The sequence below is a fragment of the Pundamilia nyererei genome, unplaced genomic scaffold, assembly GCF_000239375.1.
Source record: "Pundamilia nyererei isolate P.nyererei 1_Seehausen unplaced genomic scaffold, PunNye1.0 scaffold00023, whole genome shotgun sequence".
Lineage (NCBI taxonomy): Eukaryota > Metazoa > Chordata > Actinopteri > Cichliformes > Cichlidae > Pundamilia > Pundamilia nyererei.
Window position 1 is genome coordinate 2,143,905 of NW_005187424.1, and position 21,552 is coordinate 2,165,456.

Consider the following 21,552-nt stretch of genomic DNA (forward strand, 5'->3'; position numbering starts at 1 on the left):
GAGATGAGAAGCCACAACAAGTTTTGCACCACCTGCTCATGTCTATTACAAAGGATCAAGCTGTGCCATATTCACACCAATCAGCCACAGGATTAAAACCACTGAGAGTTAAAAGTGAAACCTGGGTCTTCTTGTTACAATGCAATGCTCTGCTGGGAAACTTTGTGTCCTGGAATTCACATGCATGTCACTTTGACATGTAGCACCTGACTAAACAATGCAGACCAAGCACGCTCCCCTATAATAGCAGAACAAGACAATGGAATTTTTAGGAGGCTCCTGAACAGGTGTGATCCACTGAGACCCCCCTGTGCAAGCCTCTGTGCCCAAACCTAGACAACAACAACAACAGGAGAGTTTTGCTGTACTTTATCGTCACTGCTATCATGTGCCATAATAAGCATACATATGATTTAAAACCTATATTTCAAATGTCCTGAAATTGTTTACTTGGCCACCTGGGGACAGTAGAACAAGCTTTAAAAACCACACTGAACTTGTGCGATAATCTAGCTAAGGCAGGGATTATAATCCAATAAACACATACAGGCAAGAACTCCTGCTGCATTATATTGTAGCGCCTCTGTGGGCGTCCACACAGGCCATCGCACACATTATCCGATAAGGAAATGTATGTCATTAGGATCCGAGTGGACTCTTGCATATTTGAGGACGGGAAAACTTTTATTCCCGTATCATATGTTCACCAAGTTGTTCTCCCTGTCTTATGATGCAGGGCTGAAACTATAGTGTAGCATTTTAAAGCTTTACGCCAGGGGTCCCCAATCCCAGTCCGCGAGGGCCGGTGTCCCTGCAGGTTTTAGATCTCACCCTCGGTCAACACACCTGAATCACATGATTAGTTTATTACCAGGCCTCTGGAGAACTTCAAGACATGCTGAGAAGGTAATTTATCCATTTAAATCAGCTGTGACGGATCAAGGACACATCTAAAACCTGCTGGGACACCGGCCCTCGTGGACTGGGATTGAGGACCCCTGTTTTACGCTAAACAGCTGCCAGAGGAAAGTCGACAGGAGCGAGAGAAAAAACAAAACAAAAATTCTGCTCGTTTCCTGCTCCTTATTTTCACTCTCGGACTCTATTAGAGCTCTGCATGATTCACAAATCAAAGCTACCTTATGCTGGGCCTCCAAAGTGCACACCTCCCATTTCCTACTATGTTTAAGCAAGCTTTCTTCTGATTGGCTGCCACTTATTAAAAGCAGGTGGGTGGTGCTTCTTTGATTGCATATTCCTATACTGACACGATACAGAGACAACAATAGTAAGAAAAAAAACAGTCTTAAAGCTGGAGGGCAAGTAGGTCAGCAGTTACACGCAGCTGCAGGCCAGCTGCCTACTAATAAAATGTATTAGTCAAAGATGTTTGAGAATGTCAAAACAAGCTCAAAGAACAAACTTGTTTGCTAACCAGCTGACATTAGTTGTGTAACAGGACGAAAGTTCATTCAGGAAAAGAGACACAAGAGAGTTTCACTGAATGACCAAAAACAAAACGAAGCCCATAAAGAAGAGGAAATGAAAATGTGTGTGTGGTGAGAGGTGGCAGCCCTCTGGGCTTTGATGAAATGAAATGTGGTTGCCTGAAGTGAAACCTATGAAACATTCCAGGCACAGCGATACCCGATGATATAATGTGCACTTTTAAAACGCGGACGCATGTAGTGAGGCTAAGTGAAGTGTTGAGGCAGGTGGATTTAAAAGAAAGGAAGCTGCTTACAATATAGCAAGGCTCACAGTACGCCTTCTTCTCCACAGCATAGAAGGGCTTTCCACGCAGCTTGGTGCTGCAAGTCATGCAGACGAAGCAGTCGACATGGAAGACCTGGTCCATGGCAGTGCAGCCGGTGCCTTCACCCACTACGTTCTCTCCACAGCTGGCGCAGCGCCCTGGGGAGAGGAAGAGGAGGAGAAGCTGAGAAAAGATTCCCTCTAAAACCACAGATTTTTCACTTCTTAAAGTAAATAACATCAGTGATCAGTAAGGCTAAGAATAACGCGCAAACAACATAAATGTGGTTGTAATGGAGAGCTGAAACCTGTGACTGCTTCCATTCACTGCAATTGGTGCTTGACCTTGTGAGCGGCATCCTACAGTGCAGCAAATCTCTTACTTTCAGCCTAAAATGCAGCCACGCCGAAAGCAACACTTTTAACAGGTTTCTTAGAAAGATGTGAAAATAAGGATCATGTATATATAAGGTAACAGATACAAAGAGAGGACAATGTAGAGCTGCAGAGAAGCATCACGATGCCAGCAGTACAAACAATGGCTCTTGTTCTTTGAGTGGGAATCTGTGCATGAAAATAATTAAAGAAAGAACACAGCTACACAGCTAAAACTCTCGGTGTGCACTTTGATGAGAAACATGGGACAGCGCTTTAAACTCTGACATCCATTCATCCATTTTTCTTTTCCAATTAATTCTGCAACTGCAATTCAAGAACCAATAAAAGTTTAACCTTAACTATTCCCCATGTGTAGAGAAACCTTGGCAGATTTGATTTCAGGTATCACACGACATTCAGACGGAATGAACTCTAAACAGCCAGGAAGCCTTCACTCCCTTTAGAAATCCTAGAGGTTGTTAAACCAGTGTCTTTTATGATTCTTTGATTAGCCCAGCCACGAAGGGGTGGGTGAGCGGTTGGGTTCACAAGCCAATCCCAGTGCCGAACCTAAGCCCGGATAAATGGTTATGGTTCTGATCAGGACGGGGATTTGGTGTAAAATCAGACATACAGAAAAGAAACTGTGATGATTGGCTGCAGTGACCCCTGAAGCCAGCTGAAAGAAAGGCGACTAAAGCCTCTGCTGAAGGCTCTGCTTAGATCTCTCTTGTAAAAGAGATTTTAATCTGAATGAGGCTCCCTGCTTAAATAAAGATTTGTATATACCCGCCTCACATCGCGGGGGAGCTGGATCCCATCCCAGGTGACACTGAGCATGAATAAGAGAACATCCCAGGACTAACACTGAGACACAAACAATCATTCTCAGTTGCATCAACACCTACAGACATTTTAGAATCACAGTTGGCTCAACGTGCATGTCTTTGGAAAGCTGAGAAAACCCAGAACCTTGCTGCTGTAAGGCGACAATGCTAACCAGTGTGAAAGCATGCCACCCAAGGCATTTTTTTCTGCCGCACCTCATTCCCACCTTATAGTTAGTTTTGAGGACTCTGGCAATGGGAGTCTCAACATAAGTCTAAGGATCCATGAAGAATTAAGAAAACGAATTGGTCAGTGAACCAAAAGGTGACAACGTTTACCTGCTTTCCAACATTTATCAGCAACACTGTGCAGTAAACAAAGAGGAAAGTTGAGCCACTGAATTTATAGTAATTTGATATGAGCGTTAAGTAAATTCTACTAACGAGAGCAGCCGGCAAAGAGCCAAAAAAGGAAAACAAGAACTTGAGAAACTATAGCTGAGCGTTGAACTTAAAAGCGTTTTGACATCTAAATCAAGGATCCGTAGACCGAGCTTTTGTCCACGCGTCACCTCGCGCTCCCTCGTGCCACGAAGCTGGAAGCTGTCCCTTTAAAGGCTTCATTTCCTGACATCAGGGGCGTCTAATCTTCATTTCTATTTCAAACACTGGATAAGGAAGGATTAAATAATATAATTATGCCACATTAAAGAAAGCATACACATCACCAAAGAGTGACATCTGTTTAAAAAGTTGAGCATTAAATGATAAAAGAAAACTTTAGAAGTACAACGAAGTCTTTGTAAAAGGGGCACAAGTGAACTGATATTATTGCTCCAGAAAGAGGCTGATTGCATATTGCGGGACATGGCATTTGGATATCTTTAATTGAGTTGGAGATATCTTTAATTGAGTTTAAGATGTCCTCGACTCAATGCAAGTTATCTTCAACCCAATTAATAACACTGTCAATTTAATTACTGGTATCTTACAATAATAGGGTTTAAAAAAAGATATCTGAGAATGTTTTATTTTTTACACATCTGAGGACAGATGCAATCTCACAGAGCAAGCTTGATACAGTATATTTAATTAATTCAAGTTCAGTTCTGTGGATCATTTTCCTTCCCTTTTCATTTTTTGCTTCATCTAAAGGCTGATTTGGGCGATGATTGACACTCTGTATGTTCTGAACAGAGCGGTTCGAGCGTGTTACACAGAGGCGAGACACTAACCGGGGGGAGATAGAGTATCTGATGCTCGCATTTTCACAGTTCCACTTGCTGTTTTCATATCAAAAATTCAAACGGAGTGTAAAGCGGATTCTGTCTCAGGTATCAGCACAACTTTTGGAAGTCATATGTTGCTGAGATCAAATATCTGCTTGACTGCGAGGCTTGCAAATGGTATTCTAATGTCACATAACTCATTATCTTATCACTGCAAATGGGGGAAAGTTGCTTAAAGAATGAGCGGATCCACAACTTTTTTTCCCCTTTTCCAGCAACATTTTGAAATCATTATTAGAACACTGAACATTAGATATTTTTGTTTCTTGTATTAGATGACTCAGGATTCATTGAATGAGGAAACTGACATTTCCCTTCTAAAAATTCTTGTCACAGCAGCATTTTGTACATTAATTTAGCGACTTCTGTCATCCAGGGCGACTTATAGCGCAGACAGGTTTTCATAAAGCCTGCCACCGGTTTCATCTGCTCCCACAGCTCTATCCACACCTCAATTATGGCTGTGTTACCTACTGTACAGGGAGGCAGATTAAACAAACTAGTGAAGGCACGTCTCGGGGGGACATGTGGGTGTCAGTGGAATCACAAGCAGGGTAATCACTTCAGAGAGCCAGAGGGAAAGAGAAAGGGAGAGAGAGGGAGCGAGAGACAGAGACGGAGCACGCCGAGCCTGTTAGTGGCTTCAGATCACAGGCCATCTTCAGTGAGTGGATGAGAATGCCAAACATGTCCCACAGGGCTCCCACTTTAAATAGCGAGAAGGAAACCTCTCGGAAATCCTTTTCCTTTTGGCAGTCTGTGATTGCGAAGGCCCTCAGGAGCTATTTGTGCACGGCTGCGAGTGCAGCGTACACAGTTTCACACCAACACACACACACAGGAAGAAAAAAAACAAAACATCCCTCTGCGTCTGACATGCCACACGTGTAGACGAGTACATACAAACACAGACACATGTATCATATAGTGTACGCGTGCCCACAGACACGCCGTGCCACGCTGCGCGCAGCCCACACATGATTTCACATCAGCGTGGAACAAAGAGCAGCAGATCTGAGCCTCTTTCAAACTACTGTACGCCTTCTATTCCTATACATTTCACATTTTAATAACAAGCTAAAGGCAGCGTTTTAATGCAACTGTGTATACAACTGTTTATTATCACACATAATCAGCCGGCTCCCTTTTTTCTCTGTTAGACAAGGAAAGAAGCAGCAGTTCACACTAGAGCAGCTGAAACCAGAGATTTCTTGCTGGATTATTGACATGATTACTATAATAATGGTCGATCCATTCAACTGATTGACTGACTCATCTCCTAAGCTCTGATTTTAATTGTTAGGAAATAAGTGTTTTGGATTCCAGCTCCTCGTGTTCTCTCACGACGGAAATCGCAGATGGAAATGATGATCTAGTTTTTACCTTCTTCAAAGAGGTTATATGCTAAGGTTTTTTTGACCGTTTTGTTACTTAAAAAGCCGTGGACATATTTATAAAATTCTACCAATTTGAGCAAATTAGAAGTAATTCCATTCAGATCTGGATCCAGGAACTTTTTGAAGGGATTCTTCACCACTGAGAGACAGGCTACATCTTCACATACACATTTTAAACTGAAATAAGAGAAACTGACGGTCTATTTCAGATCCAGATATCTTTTCTACACCCTGAGAGTCAGAGCACGGTGCTGTAAAAATATAAAGCCTTTCAATGCATCTGTAACTGCTTTTATCAGCAGTCTTACTGTACGATAATGGAGACGAGTGCTGTGTTTTACATCAATAATTTCACACGTGTGCAATGGAAATAAGCATTTTCAATTTTTAGACACTACTTCAATTGACTTCTTGAATAATACAGGACAGAAATTGAAGCAACATCGTATTTACCCCCGTGGAGATGATCCCAAATACTTTCGAACTATTTCAGCTGGGCATAAAGGAATCATGAAAGGCCTCACCGCTCCCCAGCGTCCCTTTGCGCGGGGAATGGAACCAGAGTCTTGATATCAAAACTTCAAATACTTCCTGTAGAACCAATGCAATGGTGACGGGGAGGGAGGGGGGAGTTCATTTACACTTTACTCACTTTCTTTCCTTTCATTCTTCAACCCTCAGAAGTGTCTCTTCTCTGTTACATCGAAAGTCAAAAGAAGGACTGAAGAGAAAAATCTTTTCTTCTTTTCTTTCTTTTTTTTCTTAAAAAAAAAAAAAAAACGAGGCACATTCCCTGTGAGCTATAGAGGCTTAGAATGGTTAGACAATTTAATTGGATAAAAGGAAAAGATTAAAGAGGCCCTGACTCTGTTCCATAAATAATTGATTTCTAATGTATTTGTAGTGGCAGTGAGACGCTGTTGTTTGGGATTGGGGAATGTTGAGTGGCAGAACGCTTCAGATTTCCCTCAGTCTTTGCCTTCTTTGTTTTTTCACGCCGTGATATTGAAGCGGCATGAAAGGCAGAGAGGGAGCACACTTGCAGCTCAATTTGATCTTACATCGTCAGAAATCAAAGATCGTGCATGTAAAGAAGGATCGCAAGGAACTTTTTTTTTTTTTGTGGGAGACCAAACTTTTCGCACTATGTTACTAAAGAATACAATTCTGCTGGCGCAACCCTTGCAAACCCCAAAGGCAGAGCCAGCGACTGCAGCTCGTATCCAAAACTAATAAAAGAACCGCAAAATCCATTTTGGGACTTCAACTAAAGTTTTGTGCTTGGATTAAAACATCTGATAGACATGGTGGTAAAAACAGAAAAAGCATCTAACTAAACTGTGTGTGTTGTGTTTTGATATTAATAAAAAAAAGTAAAAAAAAAAAAAAACAAGGGTTAAAATAAATAGAATTAAAAGACACCGAGCAATCACATGACAATTAGAAATGGTCTTGCATTACAGCTAATAAAAAGCCTACAAAACAGCATTAATTTACTGTGACAAGTTGGAAAAAGGTAGGCTGAATAAGCGCACAAAGTTGTGCAAGTTCTTCACGCTTGGAGACATAAACAACAGGACAGTAGGAAGCAAGTCTGTCGAACACATTAGGAGTGTGACTGCTAGCTACTCGAGTGCCAGAGGCCGTGATTTGTGCACTGTTTCGTCTCTTTCCCCTCTAGGTTAATCTACTTTGTTGCTTCAGATTGCCCTCCATGCTGCCTGACAATGCTGTGGCCTTCAGTTTCCTTGGAATGACAAGAGAAATCGCTGTCATCGCTACACTTCAATCTCTGAATGCCTCTTTCCTAACCCCTGCCTTTAATATCATTCCCAATGTCAGCAAATAGCAATCTGCAGAACTGCTGCGGCGATGGTGGAGGATGGAGGATAGGCGAGCCTGTGCCACTAAGCATTACAGCTCAGCCTGTCAGGGCCCACGGCGGCACAGAGAAGGGGTGGGGGGGGTGGGGGGCTGGGTGTAGGTTACATGTTTTAGAAGCAGGTTGGCAGGAACGACGTGGAGGGGTGCCAGGGAGCGAGCGGGGCTGGCGAATGGGGTGAAAGAGAGAGAGAAAGCGGGGAGAGGCAGGGGGACAGGTAAGTGTGTTTGCAGCACAATATTTGTACAAGCAGCGCGCGTGTGTTGATGTGCTGTTTATCCGCACTGGGCCGTGCGCTCGTAAGTGTGCCTGCGTTTGCGTGCATGAGCGTGCGGATGTCTACTCATTCCTGAGGTCAAACGCTCACTCACAAATGAAATCTAGCAACGTGAGTGCCCGGAAGCCTCAGCTGGGCTCGCACGGCAGCTGATCTTGCAAGCCTCAGTGGAGCTGTCTCAACGAGGCAGGACAGCAAGCGCCGAGCCTGGCGGGGGAGGACGGGGGAGGGGAGAGCAGGGTTGTAGAGGGGATGGTCACCTCACGTGAACCGCTGCCAAAAAGCGGGCTACTGTCGCCGGCTAAAGAAGCCCCATGCTGGCACGCTGTATCAGCTGAGAAACTAGAAAGCAGCGCGGCGAGGTCAGCGGCAGTGAAGATAATGAGAGCGAAGAGGACCAATAAACTCTGGTGAGCTGAAAAACCAGCAACCCTCCGCCACCCCCCCTGCTCAAAATAGAAACAAATGACTGAAAATCAGTTGCAAACAAGATGATGACATGGCAGAAAAACTGCTAAGATCTCATTCATAAAAGAAATGAATTATAGACAGTTGAAATAAAGCAGAGCTGTCGGTTTTTGTGGAATTTCTACAATCTGGCAAATTTATTTACAGATTAAGATTCAAAGCATTTCACGTTATTTACATGAGAAAAAGGGTCTTAGAAGTCAAATCCGCAGCCTCACACTGACATGCATACAGCATTTTTCTTATAAAAGGCAGCTATGATGGATCATCCGTGGGTATTGTGTCGTACAATTCAGCCTCTTGCAGTCGTACATTATAATCCACTGTAGGTGGTATAGTGATGCATGGGCTTTAGACAAGTTGCCATGTCACCAGACTGCCTCGTATGCTGCCCTCCTCCCCCTGGGTGGTCTGTGACCTCCTTCCAGCCGCATTATGCTTTTCGATCTCGTTGTGACTGCTCCAACGTACATATACACAGAGTCCAAGACAGCACAACAAAGTGGACACTTAGCCACTGTACCTGAAGGATGTCCTCACATAGAAAAAAAGGCTGAAACCACAATGGATTTAGGAGATTTTTGTCAAATGCTTTGCTTTTAATTCTTTCAATGCTTCAATTTAAACTTATAATCCTTAAGATTTCAGTTCTGGTTGATTTAGCAACACCTGTGGTTTCCATGGTAACATCAAGTGCAGTATAACAGTACAATGAGTGAACTGTTGCTTTGCCAGTAATAACACAGATGAGAACCTAACGTCTGCAGAGCAAACAAACTGCTGTTGTTTTAATAAAGATGTCACCCACTGAAGCCTCATTTATTTTTTAGATGACCGACATGAGCGCTAGGAAGCTTGGTCAGAAAGCGTACAAACAAAATACTAGAATTTCACACATCGGGACTGGAGCACAGACTCGGACTAGTTAATGGTAAGCCACAGTATTTGTCAGAGAAGGCCATAAACACTGTGGAGAGGTCCAGTCTACAGGCTTAGCTGACAGTTAGCGGTCAGTTGGCACCAATCTGATGAGCAAACTCTGACATACCTATAACGAAGTGCACCACAGTAAAGGGCATTATTAAGTTTAATTTAGTGAATTAATAGTTTATATAATGATCACATTAAAGAACCATTTTTAAATGGATGGTACTGCTTTTTCCCCTCAGCTCACTTAGTGCTGACAGGGCTCACTTAGATTAAAAATGAACAACCACAGAAAGATTATTATTATTATTCTACTTTTCATCTTACTTTTAATGTATTTAGTTATTATTTGCCCTGATTGTTGTTGATCCGCCTTGACATGCAAAAGTGTTTGTGGTTAGGGGTTGTGTGAGTTTGACTGTGTGGGAAAGCTGAGAAACATCAGCAATTTTGGGGGTCTTATTCCCCTCATCGCCAACCGACTGCCCCTCCCTGAGCCTGGTTCTCTTGGTGGTTTCGTCCTTTTAAAAAAAAAAAAAAAAAGGGGGGGGGGGTTCCACTGTTACCCACTGCTTACTCACAGGAGGTGGCCTGATTATTGGTGTTGTCTCTGTATTATTGTAGGGTCTTTACCTTACTATAAAAAGGGCCTTACGGCATCTGTTGCTGTGATTTGGCGCTATATATTTATAAAACTGAATTGAATGTTTAATTAGGAACATAAGGAAATAAGACATTAATGCATAAAATATAAAACACTAGGTTTACAAGCCCAAACACACTGTTAAACTGTTGCAGCAACGTCGGACTCTGGGCTTTACTTTGAGCACTGACGGTTGTTCTGTGCTCCTTTACGCCAGCTGTGGAAAACGCTGTGCAGCAAAGCTCAGTTTTCTGGTCCGTATCAGCTTTTATTTAATCATTTATAACATTTATATTTATAAGTTCAGCGATGTTTATTATTGAAATTGCAAAAAAAAAGCTTTAGAGCTTGTATAGATGTCACTTGCGGTTATTTTATCAGTATCAACATCTAATTAATGGCATACACATGGCGACGTGTTCACCAGTTTGGATTATCTGTTTGGATAACTGGAACCTTTCTGGTGGATATGTGTGCCTACGCGCGCGTGTGTGTGTGTGTGTGTGTGTGTGTGTGTAAATGGATAGATATTGCCTTTGGGCTTGATGAAGGTCAACAGGATCAAAACTTTGTAAGTGAATAAATGTAAAGCGAAACAGTGTGTAGGAGATTCATTCAGCTGTCATCCAATATTTCATCATAATGCACAGCTCTCCCTACCCGTCACTCAAACTCACCATATCTCAATAATAATGCAAATTTCAAGCCTTGATACAGTTTAAAGAGTTGAGTTACATAAAGAAAAAAATAATCCTTCCCTGTACAGTCTCTACGAAGGGGGAAATCAAGTAAGCATTTACCGTCAGTTATGACTGCGCTCAGACGGGGCTTTCCTGCACAAGAAAACTTTGGTGCACTCCAGACAGAGCCAAGGAAAATCAGCAGCACTGTGCAGCAGCAGTCTCTGGCACTTCCACATTTGCTTCATCTTTCAGCCTCAGAGGTTGCTGCATGCGCACAACCAGTGGTCCTGATCCGTTGAACCATATTTCACCGATGGTGCACTTTGTGTGGCCGCTTCACAGTACAGCGTTAGTTTTTAATGCGTTTCATGTTTTTAATGTGAGGCAGGTAGTTTCAGCAGTATCAGTGGGGCTGACATAAATGGAGTTAAATTAAAAACTGTAATGTTGGATTAAAAGCACAATTCCTGAATCGGAGACGGGAGCTCTTAGCCATTCTGGCACGAACTGTGAAAACTACTACGCGGGGAGTTAATTAAAGGAAATTTGAAAAAGGAGAAGAAAAGCGTTCCAATTAAAACTGCAAACAACTTATATTTTTCAGATTTTATTTAAAGCGCTGACATTTTAATGCATTATCACTTTGTACCTGCTTGTTTACTGGAGCTTTCCCCCCCGTCTGTATTCACCCTAAATGAATATTAAAAATAAAGCGATATTAAACGAGTCACCTTCAGACATTAAGTGGAAACAGTTATCTGTTTTCGGGAAGCTGGTTGGCCAAAGGCATTTTCAGACTGTGGAGGTGGAGTGCGGTGGGGTAGCGTCTTTTTGAGGCAGCAGAAAAGTTTTCACTCTGACACACATCCCATTTGTTATGACATGTAGAGGCACATCTAAAAGCAAACTCCTAAGAGGTTGCTGAGGGCGACCTCAGTAAAATGCAAATGAATTCCACCAGAGTATCTTAGACAATGCACAAAGCTGTCTAAACTGGAAGCCTATTAATCCATTAAGTTGTGATGCTCAGTTGCGTTCTGAAGAATTAGAAGCAGCTCCACAAGAGCACGCAGCGTGAACCCAAACTTTTTCTGACCCAATTACCTTAGCCGATCTGTTCCTCTGACTCCTCTGGACGGCACTGGAGCTACACTGCCATTTGTATCTCTTCCAAGATTCCTCATGAACTTTTCATGTGAGGTGCCTTATAAATTATGGGGGCTCTTCCAGCTGACATTATGCGGGAAAAAATGGCAAAGCCTGCCTTTTCTTCTCTGGCTCTTATCATAAAACAAAGGCTAGCTCAAACCAGGAGGAAAGGCTTTCCTGACAGCTCAGAGTCCTGCGTGGAGTACAGTATGCCCATATGAATCTCTCTGCTAATTTCCAATGACTGTCTGTTAATAACATTTATGCCACTGCTCAAAAATCGCTCTGTATAAATATTGATTGGATATTAAAATTTCACCGTTTTCCTAATTCTATACAGTGGAAACGCTGAAAGTCGGCGATCACAGGGAGGAATTCTCCACTTGTCATTCGGGTGTTAAAGCAGAAATAAAAACAGATTCTCTGCGGCAGAAGGAACTACAGTGCATAAGTATCATCATCACTAATTGTAAATAATGCAGAGCATCTCATCCTTTCAATTATTCAGCTTTATGTCCTGGTTTTGGTTGACAGAAATGTAGTGATGACAAAATATTGTAAGTTCCTCTGATGCACAAATGCCAAGGCATCTGTACTGCAAGCTGAGTAGCTGTGTCTTATTAGATTTCCACAAACACAGTACACCTACGCACAATCTAAGTGGATTAAATATGACGGATGATGACATTTGGAGAAAAGGCTCTTTCAGATTACTCAAATCTAATCTGGAACTCTAAATCAGGACTAATCAGTTGCTTTTCAAAGAAGCTTCAATCATAGGGGGAATTTCTGGCTTGCAAACTGGGTTTCTCGCAAGAAAAGCCGTTCTTTTATAGTGCATCATTTTCAGGTTTTTTTTAACGGCTTGAGGAGCGTTTGCATTTGGGAATGGCTGCTTTTTTAAATGTCGCCGCAGAAAGTCTTCAAAGACTTGTCCGGCGTAATTGCTGGACTGCAGCAGGAAAGCGTAATGATGGTGTGGTGCTCCGCTGAGTCTAATGAAAAGTTTCCTGGTGACATCACAGAGCCAGAGTATAACGTTAATTCAATTCAATTAACCCCCTCTGGACCAATGAAAACTCACTACGGCTGTTTCAGATTAGAAGCTCATCAAAGACATTAGTGACACCAATAAAACTTTGCTATAGGAAGACAATGATCCAGTCCAGTAGCGCGCTCGAGATCGCAGCCCCACGTTGATTAATCTTGTTAATTACTAGCCTTAGGGTTTCAACAACTGTTAGCCCTCTTTCCCCCAATATCCCCGACAAAAAAGAAGAGGCCTACGTGTCATTAGATCCTTTGTAATTACAAAAGTCTTGCGCTCTGAGACCAATTCTCCCACAGCTCTGGATATACAGAAGGAAACATGCCGGACCGACGCTGATTCTCACATCGCTGTGCTGAGTGTATGTACATTATTCAGCGGGGGAGGAAGACGGCTCTGTGGATTTCCAGAGCAGCATCTGCCTGCGCTTGAACTCCCTCCTAATGAGTCCCAGCAGTCGCCTCAGTCTCCGGCTCCTGCCCTAACCCTCTTCCCATCTCTCATCGCTGTCGCCATGTTTAACCACAAGATGACCCTCCCTCCCCCTCCTCCTCTTCCGCTCCCGTAACAGACATACGCTGTCAGCTGGGGATGCACACGCTATCCCTAACTTGCTCTGGCTACCTCAGCTCACATATGACCCATTTCTCAACTCCATGTCCTTGCTTTACCAGCCTTCAGCCAGTTGGCCTCAGAGCTGGCAAACGGGGGTGACTGCATGCATGGTATAGCAGTACACAGAGTTCATGCCCAGGCTGCAACACATACACCCAAAAATTAGGCCATTCCTCAGTAAAGCGACTATACTTTGTTTAAGCCAGCAGATCCGTTTGACCTATGTCTAATGCGAACCAATTAAGGTCTTTACATGAGTGCGCACCAACGTGAAGCCGAATATCCCTTAATACCAGTTAAATACACGTCCCTGTAGCTATAATACACCTACACATGGTATCATGGTGTGCTGTGTGATTATGTGCTGATATAAAGCCTGCTGCAGAGTCCCACTGAATGTATTGAATGAGGTATCTAATGGGCATGGGAACTAATTCCAGGGCAAAGGGGATTAAAGGCTAGAGAAAAGAGAGCAGCAGAGGGATGGCACTCGCTGGCAGCTGTGGGTGCAGAGGGCGGAAAAATAGAAATGAAATAAAAATGCACAGAATCCTTGCCTTCTGAATCCTATTTTGCAAAATAGTATTAAAACTGGTATTTTGTTTAATCCTGGCAGTTATATATATATTTTTGTTTCACAATTATAGCAAAATTAAATATAAGTGCTACACAAGGGGAGAAAGGGGAAATGCTGTGAAAAGATGGACACTCAACCAAGATATAGAGATATATTAAAATCCATCTCCTTCATCTGTCCAACACCTTCACTGTGTGCCTCGTTCTCATTACACCTTGAGCCAGAGTTGTGCTTTCGCCTTTGATCAAACTGATATAGTTCTGAGACTCTACCTTGAGGACTTCTTCCCAGACAAGAACAGTCAGTGCTGTTTCTACACCATGAAAATTAATAGATAAGAGAAACAAGAATACAGGGTAGCTTTGCACTGCGTTCAATGCTTGAGCCATTACCTGTAGGTAATGACCTGCCGAGGAGGTCCTGCAGGAATTACACATCTTTCTATATTCCTTTTCCTCTTTGTATTTGCAACATGAATATTTACTCTGAAATAATGTGATAAATAGTCAGTGGTTTATAACCTACAGTCACATCTTCTGGTTGCCTTTCTTTCACCATTTCATCACTGTGCCCCTATTGGCAAATTAATTGGAGACTCGCTGAAAAACTTTGGTTACTAGGGAAAAATGTATACTCCCCAACCGCTTACTGGTTTACTGGCTGTCACTGGGGGAAACTGGTCACAAAGAGGGTGCTGTACCAAAAACACATCTGTGATTGCTTTGGTTTCTAACAGATTGCCGTGGTTGCTCATAGTTTTATTGGAAGACACCGACCTGTCTGCAAACCAACCAACCAAAGAGTGCTGATGAAACTGAAGAGTGCAACAGAGTTCAAAGAAAATCAAAAGGTACAACTTTTGCTCTGAAGGTGAACTTTGCCCATTTCTGATTTGCACTGCAGTTTTCACAGTTTCAGTAGCTCTTAGCAAAGATGCCACGAGTTATAGTGATCTGCTAGTTACCAAAGCTATTATGAGCATCTCTTTGCGACCAATCACAAACAAGTGGTTTCCTCGGGATTATGTCCTAGCAAATGATGACAACTGTTTTCTAGGCCTGTGTTTAATGGGGTCTAAGAGAACCAAAGGTTTTTATATTTCTCTCGAATTAACGAATACTTTTTTAATGTTGCATTTCCCCTGTTGCGTAAATAAAGCCTGGACTTCATGGTCAGATCATTTCTGTGTGTTTTACTTTCTTTTTTAATGCCAACACGAAGAGCTGTTGTTGCAATAGCCAATTATTTTCCAGTGTCACTTTAAAGGTGGTTTTCATGATGCCTTCATGTGTTCAACAAATCAGTATTGTCAAGTTGAGTGATGGAGAGGCAATGGAGAAAGGCTTAGCAACACAACTTGACCAAGTGGTGACCTACACAATCCTAATGCATACATAAGATTATATTTGCGCTGGGAACCAATTACACTAAGAGTTCCAGGAGGGAATGAGACACAGGTGGAAGTTTTCAAAACTTAAACCAATGAAAGAGGGACAAACAAAAAGGGAACAAGCAGGAAATAAAACTAGGGTAACAGAGATGGGAAAATAACCTTCAAGGCAAAACAGGAAATGAGACAAACAATGAGACATACAGTCTAACAAAATAGCAGAGACAGGGGAAGACAGGAGGCAGAAGAAACTCAAACAGACGCACAAAAACAACAACTCTATCAAGAGAACAAAAGGCTGGAAAACCCCAGGATCATGACAAACGTACACTTACGTCTGGACCAATTACAGTCCTGAAATCTGACTTCTAAGAACTACAATGGTCTGCAGTTCCTGCAGTTCAAACACAGAAAATCTCCAATAGTTACTACCAACCACTGAACCAGATACCAACCTAACTTACGTCACTATAAGGATGAAGCTAGGAACTCTTAATTCAGGTTTTTCCGTTTTAACCCACAATTCCACATTTTGCTAGTCAGCAATCAAACCCAACAGCAGACACTCAGTCTCAGTTTCTTTGCTTTTTTAAAAGTAACTAAGGAGCCTGTTTGGTTCTACTTTTAGTTTCACAAAATGTCACAGTGAAAATGACAGAGTGAGTGCTCCTAATGAGATCACACTGCCTGCACTAATGTTTGCAGAACTGCTTTTGAAATCCTTCAAAAAGAATGCTGTTTATCTGCAAAGCTCTTCCCAGTAATACTTACACGTGACCCAAACAGTGAGTAATGAGCTAATTTTAACCACTTTTCTACTAGCACCTATGACTGTTGTCATGTCAGCGACACTTACTGCTGAGATTCCAGATCCAATTACAGCAAAAATTACTATTTAGATTTGTTCAAGCAGCAAAGCGGGGCTGAGGGAGAACATTAAATCACCCCGAGCGCTATACGGAGCAAATATGTCGCTACCATATATGAAAACACAACAGGGACAAGGCAAATGATCCTGTCACCATGTCTGGTAATAGGAACAGGAACAGGAGGAAGGGGCTGAGGGAGAAATCAATTAAGAAACACTGTGATATTATAAAAGAGAAAATATCCAACTGTCTTTATGAATGTTAAGACAGTCAGTTGATGCCCATATATGGCAAATATGCAAGTTTTGTATTCAACTTCAAAATGTTTCCCAAGATTTTTGTGTAGCAGACAATAAAGCGTCTGAGGTGCCAAATTAATAAATAAGATAATCCGGTGCTCTGTCAATACGAAAATAAGGATGCTGGTGCTATTCATTAGTTCCACTAGGCTGTAGCTCTGTGGTTGGTTAGTTAAACCAGAAGGAGCAAAAACGTTATAATAACACGAAGCATGTTCATGCACGCCAGCATGCAGGTTGCTGCTGTATGCTTAAAAAGTGATAACCTGACAAATGCAGGTTATTACATTAACCTCGTTTCTAAAATGAAAATATGAATAAGTTCAATGCTGGTTGGATTTGGTGTTACACTTAAAGAATACTTTTAGATTGTAAATGTGTTTTTAAATGGTTGAATCAAGTCGTAATATTTTGTAAAATTTTTTTTTATTAATTTATTATTTTAAATCACTTGCATTTCGTACATATTTGTATTTTCAGCATTTCGGACTTTTGTTCCGGCAATTTTTTTTAGTTCGTCTCACATTCATATAGAAAAATGCAAAGTATATTACTTAATACACCTCCAAAAAACCTGTAATTTCAGGAATGACCTGGTATTCCAGTTGTCATAAAAACTGCATACACTGCAGATCAACTGTAAAAGAAATACAAATGCATCCTAACTGTCCATATCATTTACTGCATATAAAACCTGCTCTGAGTCCACTTATTGCTGAATGAAGAGCTGTTTGACATCTCAAGCTAAGCTCTTTGTCCGCTGCAGCATGAAGAAGGGACTGATCAGCATCTACATCCTCCTTTCTAACAGTATTAGGGATAAAAATTTCCGAAATGACCATCATGTTGCATTCAATAAGACTTGAGACCATAAACTCATTAGTAAAGTGCTTACTCAGGGTGGAGATCAAAGAAACCAAACTCATATTTTCTCATAGACTTCAATATAGTCACACTTCTTTCTACAACCAAAGAAGTCGCCCCCTGCTGACCGTTAAAAAGAATGCAGGTTCAAGGCACTTATACGTTAGCATACGCTACATCTATGTTTCCTTAGCAAAAGCATGTTGCTGATCAGGTGTTGGTGAAATGAGATTTGGCATCTTACCAAAATATTCCTCAGACGGAGGGTTGTCCATGTCGTACAGCATCTTCTTGGTCAGGCGTTCCAGCTCATCTTCAGGGTGGGCCATGGGAGCGCTGCCCTGAAAACAGAGAAAGGAACATACGGTGGCTGTGACTCGGAGAGAAACCTCAAAGAGGTAATGAACATTTACATCACTCTGAAGAAGCTTATCTGTGATCTGTTCAGCTTTAAAAGGAAAGAAACGGTATAGCAGATGTATATAAGTAACACAAGTCTAGCTTCGAGTTAAAGCTTCACAAAAACCTTACTAAAAAAGGATGAAGCATGGCCTCAAGGTCAACCAAAACACTTTCACCATAATTAAGATGCAGCCAACGGTCCTGGGTCTGCCTTTCCCCTCTGAGATATCTGACCCTGGCTCAGGCCCCGGTGGTGTGCAGCCCAGAAGGTTGAGCATTTCCTTCTGTGCAACACAAGTATGTGGAAAAAAACTGTGACCCTGACTAATCCCTGTGTTTGGAAAATAACGATAGCAGAAGTAGCAGAAGAAACAGAAGGGGAAAACATTAGAAGATAGCTGCTTTTTAAGTCTCGTACATTTGGGCGATAGGTCGGGAGATACTTATTTAATCATACTCTGAGCACAAAAAGATTTCGGGTGCGAGCTGTGCCGGGGCCTAATCTGTGAAAGAGTCTGAAAGGATGACATAACTCTCTGAAGATGCCACTTCTTCTTCTTCCTTGTGAGTCTGCCCTCCTTCTTATCATGCAGCATCTGACATCTGCCTGCTGTGCCTGTATGGGGCTGACGTGTTGTGCCTGACATTTTCTGCCAATCATCCTCAGACTTCGAGAATCCCCCTCCTCCCCTCCAGCTTCGGCTCACGGTGCAATCCCGTCACAGGTGCGTGTGTGTCCTTTTAGACACCCCAGAGGCTTGAACTCGACGCTCTTCGCGCTGCGTGGCCGAGCTTTTTCAGAAAATCAGCGACACTCGGATGACCTTCCCTAGATCTGGGGCCGACTGAATCTTTACAGAAGATTTGATTTTCAATATTGCAACATGGGCAAAGATCTGAGCTGACCTTTGAGGTGCTCCTAATTGTGGCATCTGGGAGCTGGATGAGCGTGAACTAAGCGTTCGGTTTACTCGGTCACATAAAGGAATCAGATTGGTCAATAGGAGATTTAGAGAAAACATAATTTTGTATGCAGAACGAGAGCGTAATTACAGATCCAGTCACCCAGCACTTCTGGTGTTATCGACTCCGTCTGTGTGCATTTTACCCTCAGGTGTGCACACGACTATATTGCACCCTCTGTAATTCATTCATCCCCCCCAGTTCGACACTCAAGTCGCTGGTATTCCTCAAAATATTTGTTTTTAACACTGTTTTTGTCAAAGTGTCAAGAAGGATTAAGAAAGCTTTGTATAGATGTTTTTTTTCCCCAAAATGTCGCTGGTGACCTGAGGCGTGTAATAACTTAAGTTCTTTGAATAACAGCATGCTGTAATCTCTTGTAATCTCCAGTTTGACTTCATGATGGAAGGCCTGTCTTATGCCTAAACGCAGACTGTTGGGCCAAAAATTGAGTGTAACGCACACCACAGCAGCATTTTCTTAATAGCAGCTCTGCAAATGAAGACGGCCTGCTTGAGCTCACTGATGAGTAGGCATTCATGAAAACGATCGTTTTAAAAAATGACAAAGCAATTAAGAGCGCCTCGTGCGTAAATTAGCAGTCCTGAGAGAAGTTAGCATTAGCACTGAAGACAAAGGAAGCTACCATGACTTCCAAAAGTTTCATTTGCTCTGAATCGGAAGAAGAGCTCCGGTGGACTCCACAGTGAGCCACAATTTGCACAGTAACCAAGCTAAAGCAACTAAAAACACGTTACCGTGATTCATGATTACAGTTCTGACAGGCCATTTACGTTCCCATGGCGAGAGAATAATGGCACTGTCAGAGCTGCTGGCATGCTTCAGTCACGCACAAGGTGTCCTTTGGCAGCAGCGTGTGACACAATATTGAGACTACATTGTCACTCCCAGAGTGCCACTTTTAAAACATGCAGGATTACTGTTGTGAATAGGGAAACTTTTCCTAACCCTAAAATGAAACAAATCTCCAAAAATGAAACAAATGAGTCAGAAAAACGGGAGACTGTGTGCACCAGCCTCCTGGGTGAGAAACCTGCAGCCTAATGCGGACTTCCCTGATCTCTGTCACTGGACCGTGGGTTCTCTGCAGCCAGCACACGTAAGCCACAGACGATAAATAAACGACAACAGAGAGCTTGTTGGTGAAATCTCACAAACGCTCGGGGATGAGATCACGGTGACTGCTTTGTAAACAACAAAGTGAAATTTCAGCTCGTGTCTGAGGGCACAAATATGATTTCTGGCCCACAGGCTACCGTTTGACTATTACTGCAGAACGGGAGGCAAACTTTAATAAACTGTAAAAGTAAATAAATACACAAATATTAAACTTTGCTTACATGCTGCTAATTATTTGACATGCACACACTTTAGAACACAGCACAGACGCTTCTTCCAGCGTATAAACACAGACTCGTGCATTTCAGGATCAATTTTCATGAACGTGACTCGCCGTGCGTGTCAAAGTTACGGGAACACGTATACAACTGTGTAATTTCAACAGTACATTAAAGGTTGTGTTCGAAATGTGCAGCGTATCTGAAAAGAGTCAGCTGCGTGGTACGTTTATTTACAGAGATGGTGAGAAACGCTGAGCTCTGCGTACTGTCCACGATGTATCAGCGAGCGTCAGAACTTTATGATGCATGACTTTACCCGGCCTGGCTCAGGATGCAGCCAGCTCATAATGGAAGCCCAAACAGCAGGCCTCATTAACTCTGAGGGATCGACACGTTGGACGTGCAAATCTTTCTTCTCTCTAGAGAGCAGCTGGGTCTGAGCCCTCGGATTCCTTGGGACCTCGCGCTTCCTCAGCTGCTCAGCCATCATCGGCCAGATCACATGATTAAGAGGAGACGAAAGGAAATGTTCCTCAGCGGCCGGGTATTCCTCGTTTTCACCTTAAATCCCATTTCTTTTTTAATAATACAAAATGGTCAAAGGTGGCATACAACAACTCGCACAACAGAAAACAAAATCAATCATATACCTGAAAGAAGTGCCCCTGTTGTCAACCTTCTGCTCATTATGCCGGTGTTGTTAGCTTGAGACAGTGAAGTAGACGATTTAACACTGTTAATCTTAGCTCCACATCAAAAGCACATTGGAGAGGGAACGAAATGCTGCTATTACCAGAAACAGACTTTTGAGTTTAAGCTTCATTTATATCTTATCCACTCTTTGACACCCTGCAGCAATGCACTGCCAGAGAGTTTAAAGCACCTTGTTAGGGAGTCTTTTGTGACAGCACAGAATAATTTTTCACTTGAATAAGAGAAAGAAATTGCTTCCCTGCACGCTTTATGATTGAGTCGCAGTTCCTGTTCAGCTTTTCAGAGGCAACAATAGAAACCATACAGCAGCTATATGTGCCGCAGACGTGAATTTTTCAGTTATGTCTGGCTCAATTCAGTAAATTGTTTGCCTACGCCTTCGGGACACTCTGTCGCAGTTTCATTGAAGTTGGTGCTTAAATTTCGTTGGCCTAACATCTGCACCCTTCGTACACTGTTTTGCACGGACAGGCTCGCAGGTTTCACTCGTAACACCCCTGAAAGATATCCTGATGGATCATCAAATGCTTTCCACTTGAAAAATGATTTTGTTAAATGCCAGAACACATAAAATCACAGACAACAATAGCATCTATAAGTGACCGCTGTTGCGTGCTAGCTGATATGGCGCGACAGAGTCTGGGAGCTGATCGCTGCCCGACTGCCACATCTATGAATAAAGCTGTGTGCACCACCCACTGTGGAATTGGCATTGTGTCAGACCCGATTAGGTGACGAGTGGAGTGTGCTGGGTGGGGTGAGGAGTCGGGGGGGG

The 21,552-nt window shown here is 42.6% G+C and overlaps 1 protein-coding gene across 4 annotated transcripts in view; it reads right to left on the reverse strand.

Annotated features, from left to right (window-relative positions):
- The window catches only part of lpp (LIM domain containing preferred translocation partner in lipoma), a 178,474-nt gene that overhangs the window by 25,901 nt on the left and 131,021 nt on the right, over positions 1–21,552 (reverse strand). For all 4 annotated transcript variants that reach the window (XM_005727169.1, XM_005727166.1, XM_005727167.2 and 1 more), the window contains 2 exons: positions 17,582–17,678; positions 1,745–1,914 (listed from right to left, as the gene is read on the reverse strand). In XM_005727169.1, the coding sequence (XP_005727226.1) occupies positions 1,745–1,914; positions 17,582–17,678 (267 nt within the window). The remainder of the gene's footprint in view (positions 1–1,744; positions 1,915–17,581; positions 17,679–21,552) is intronic.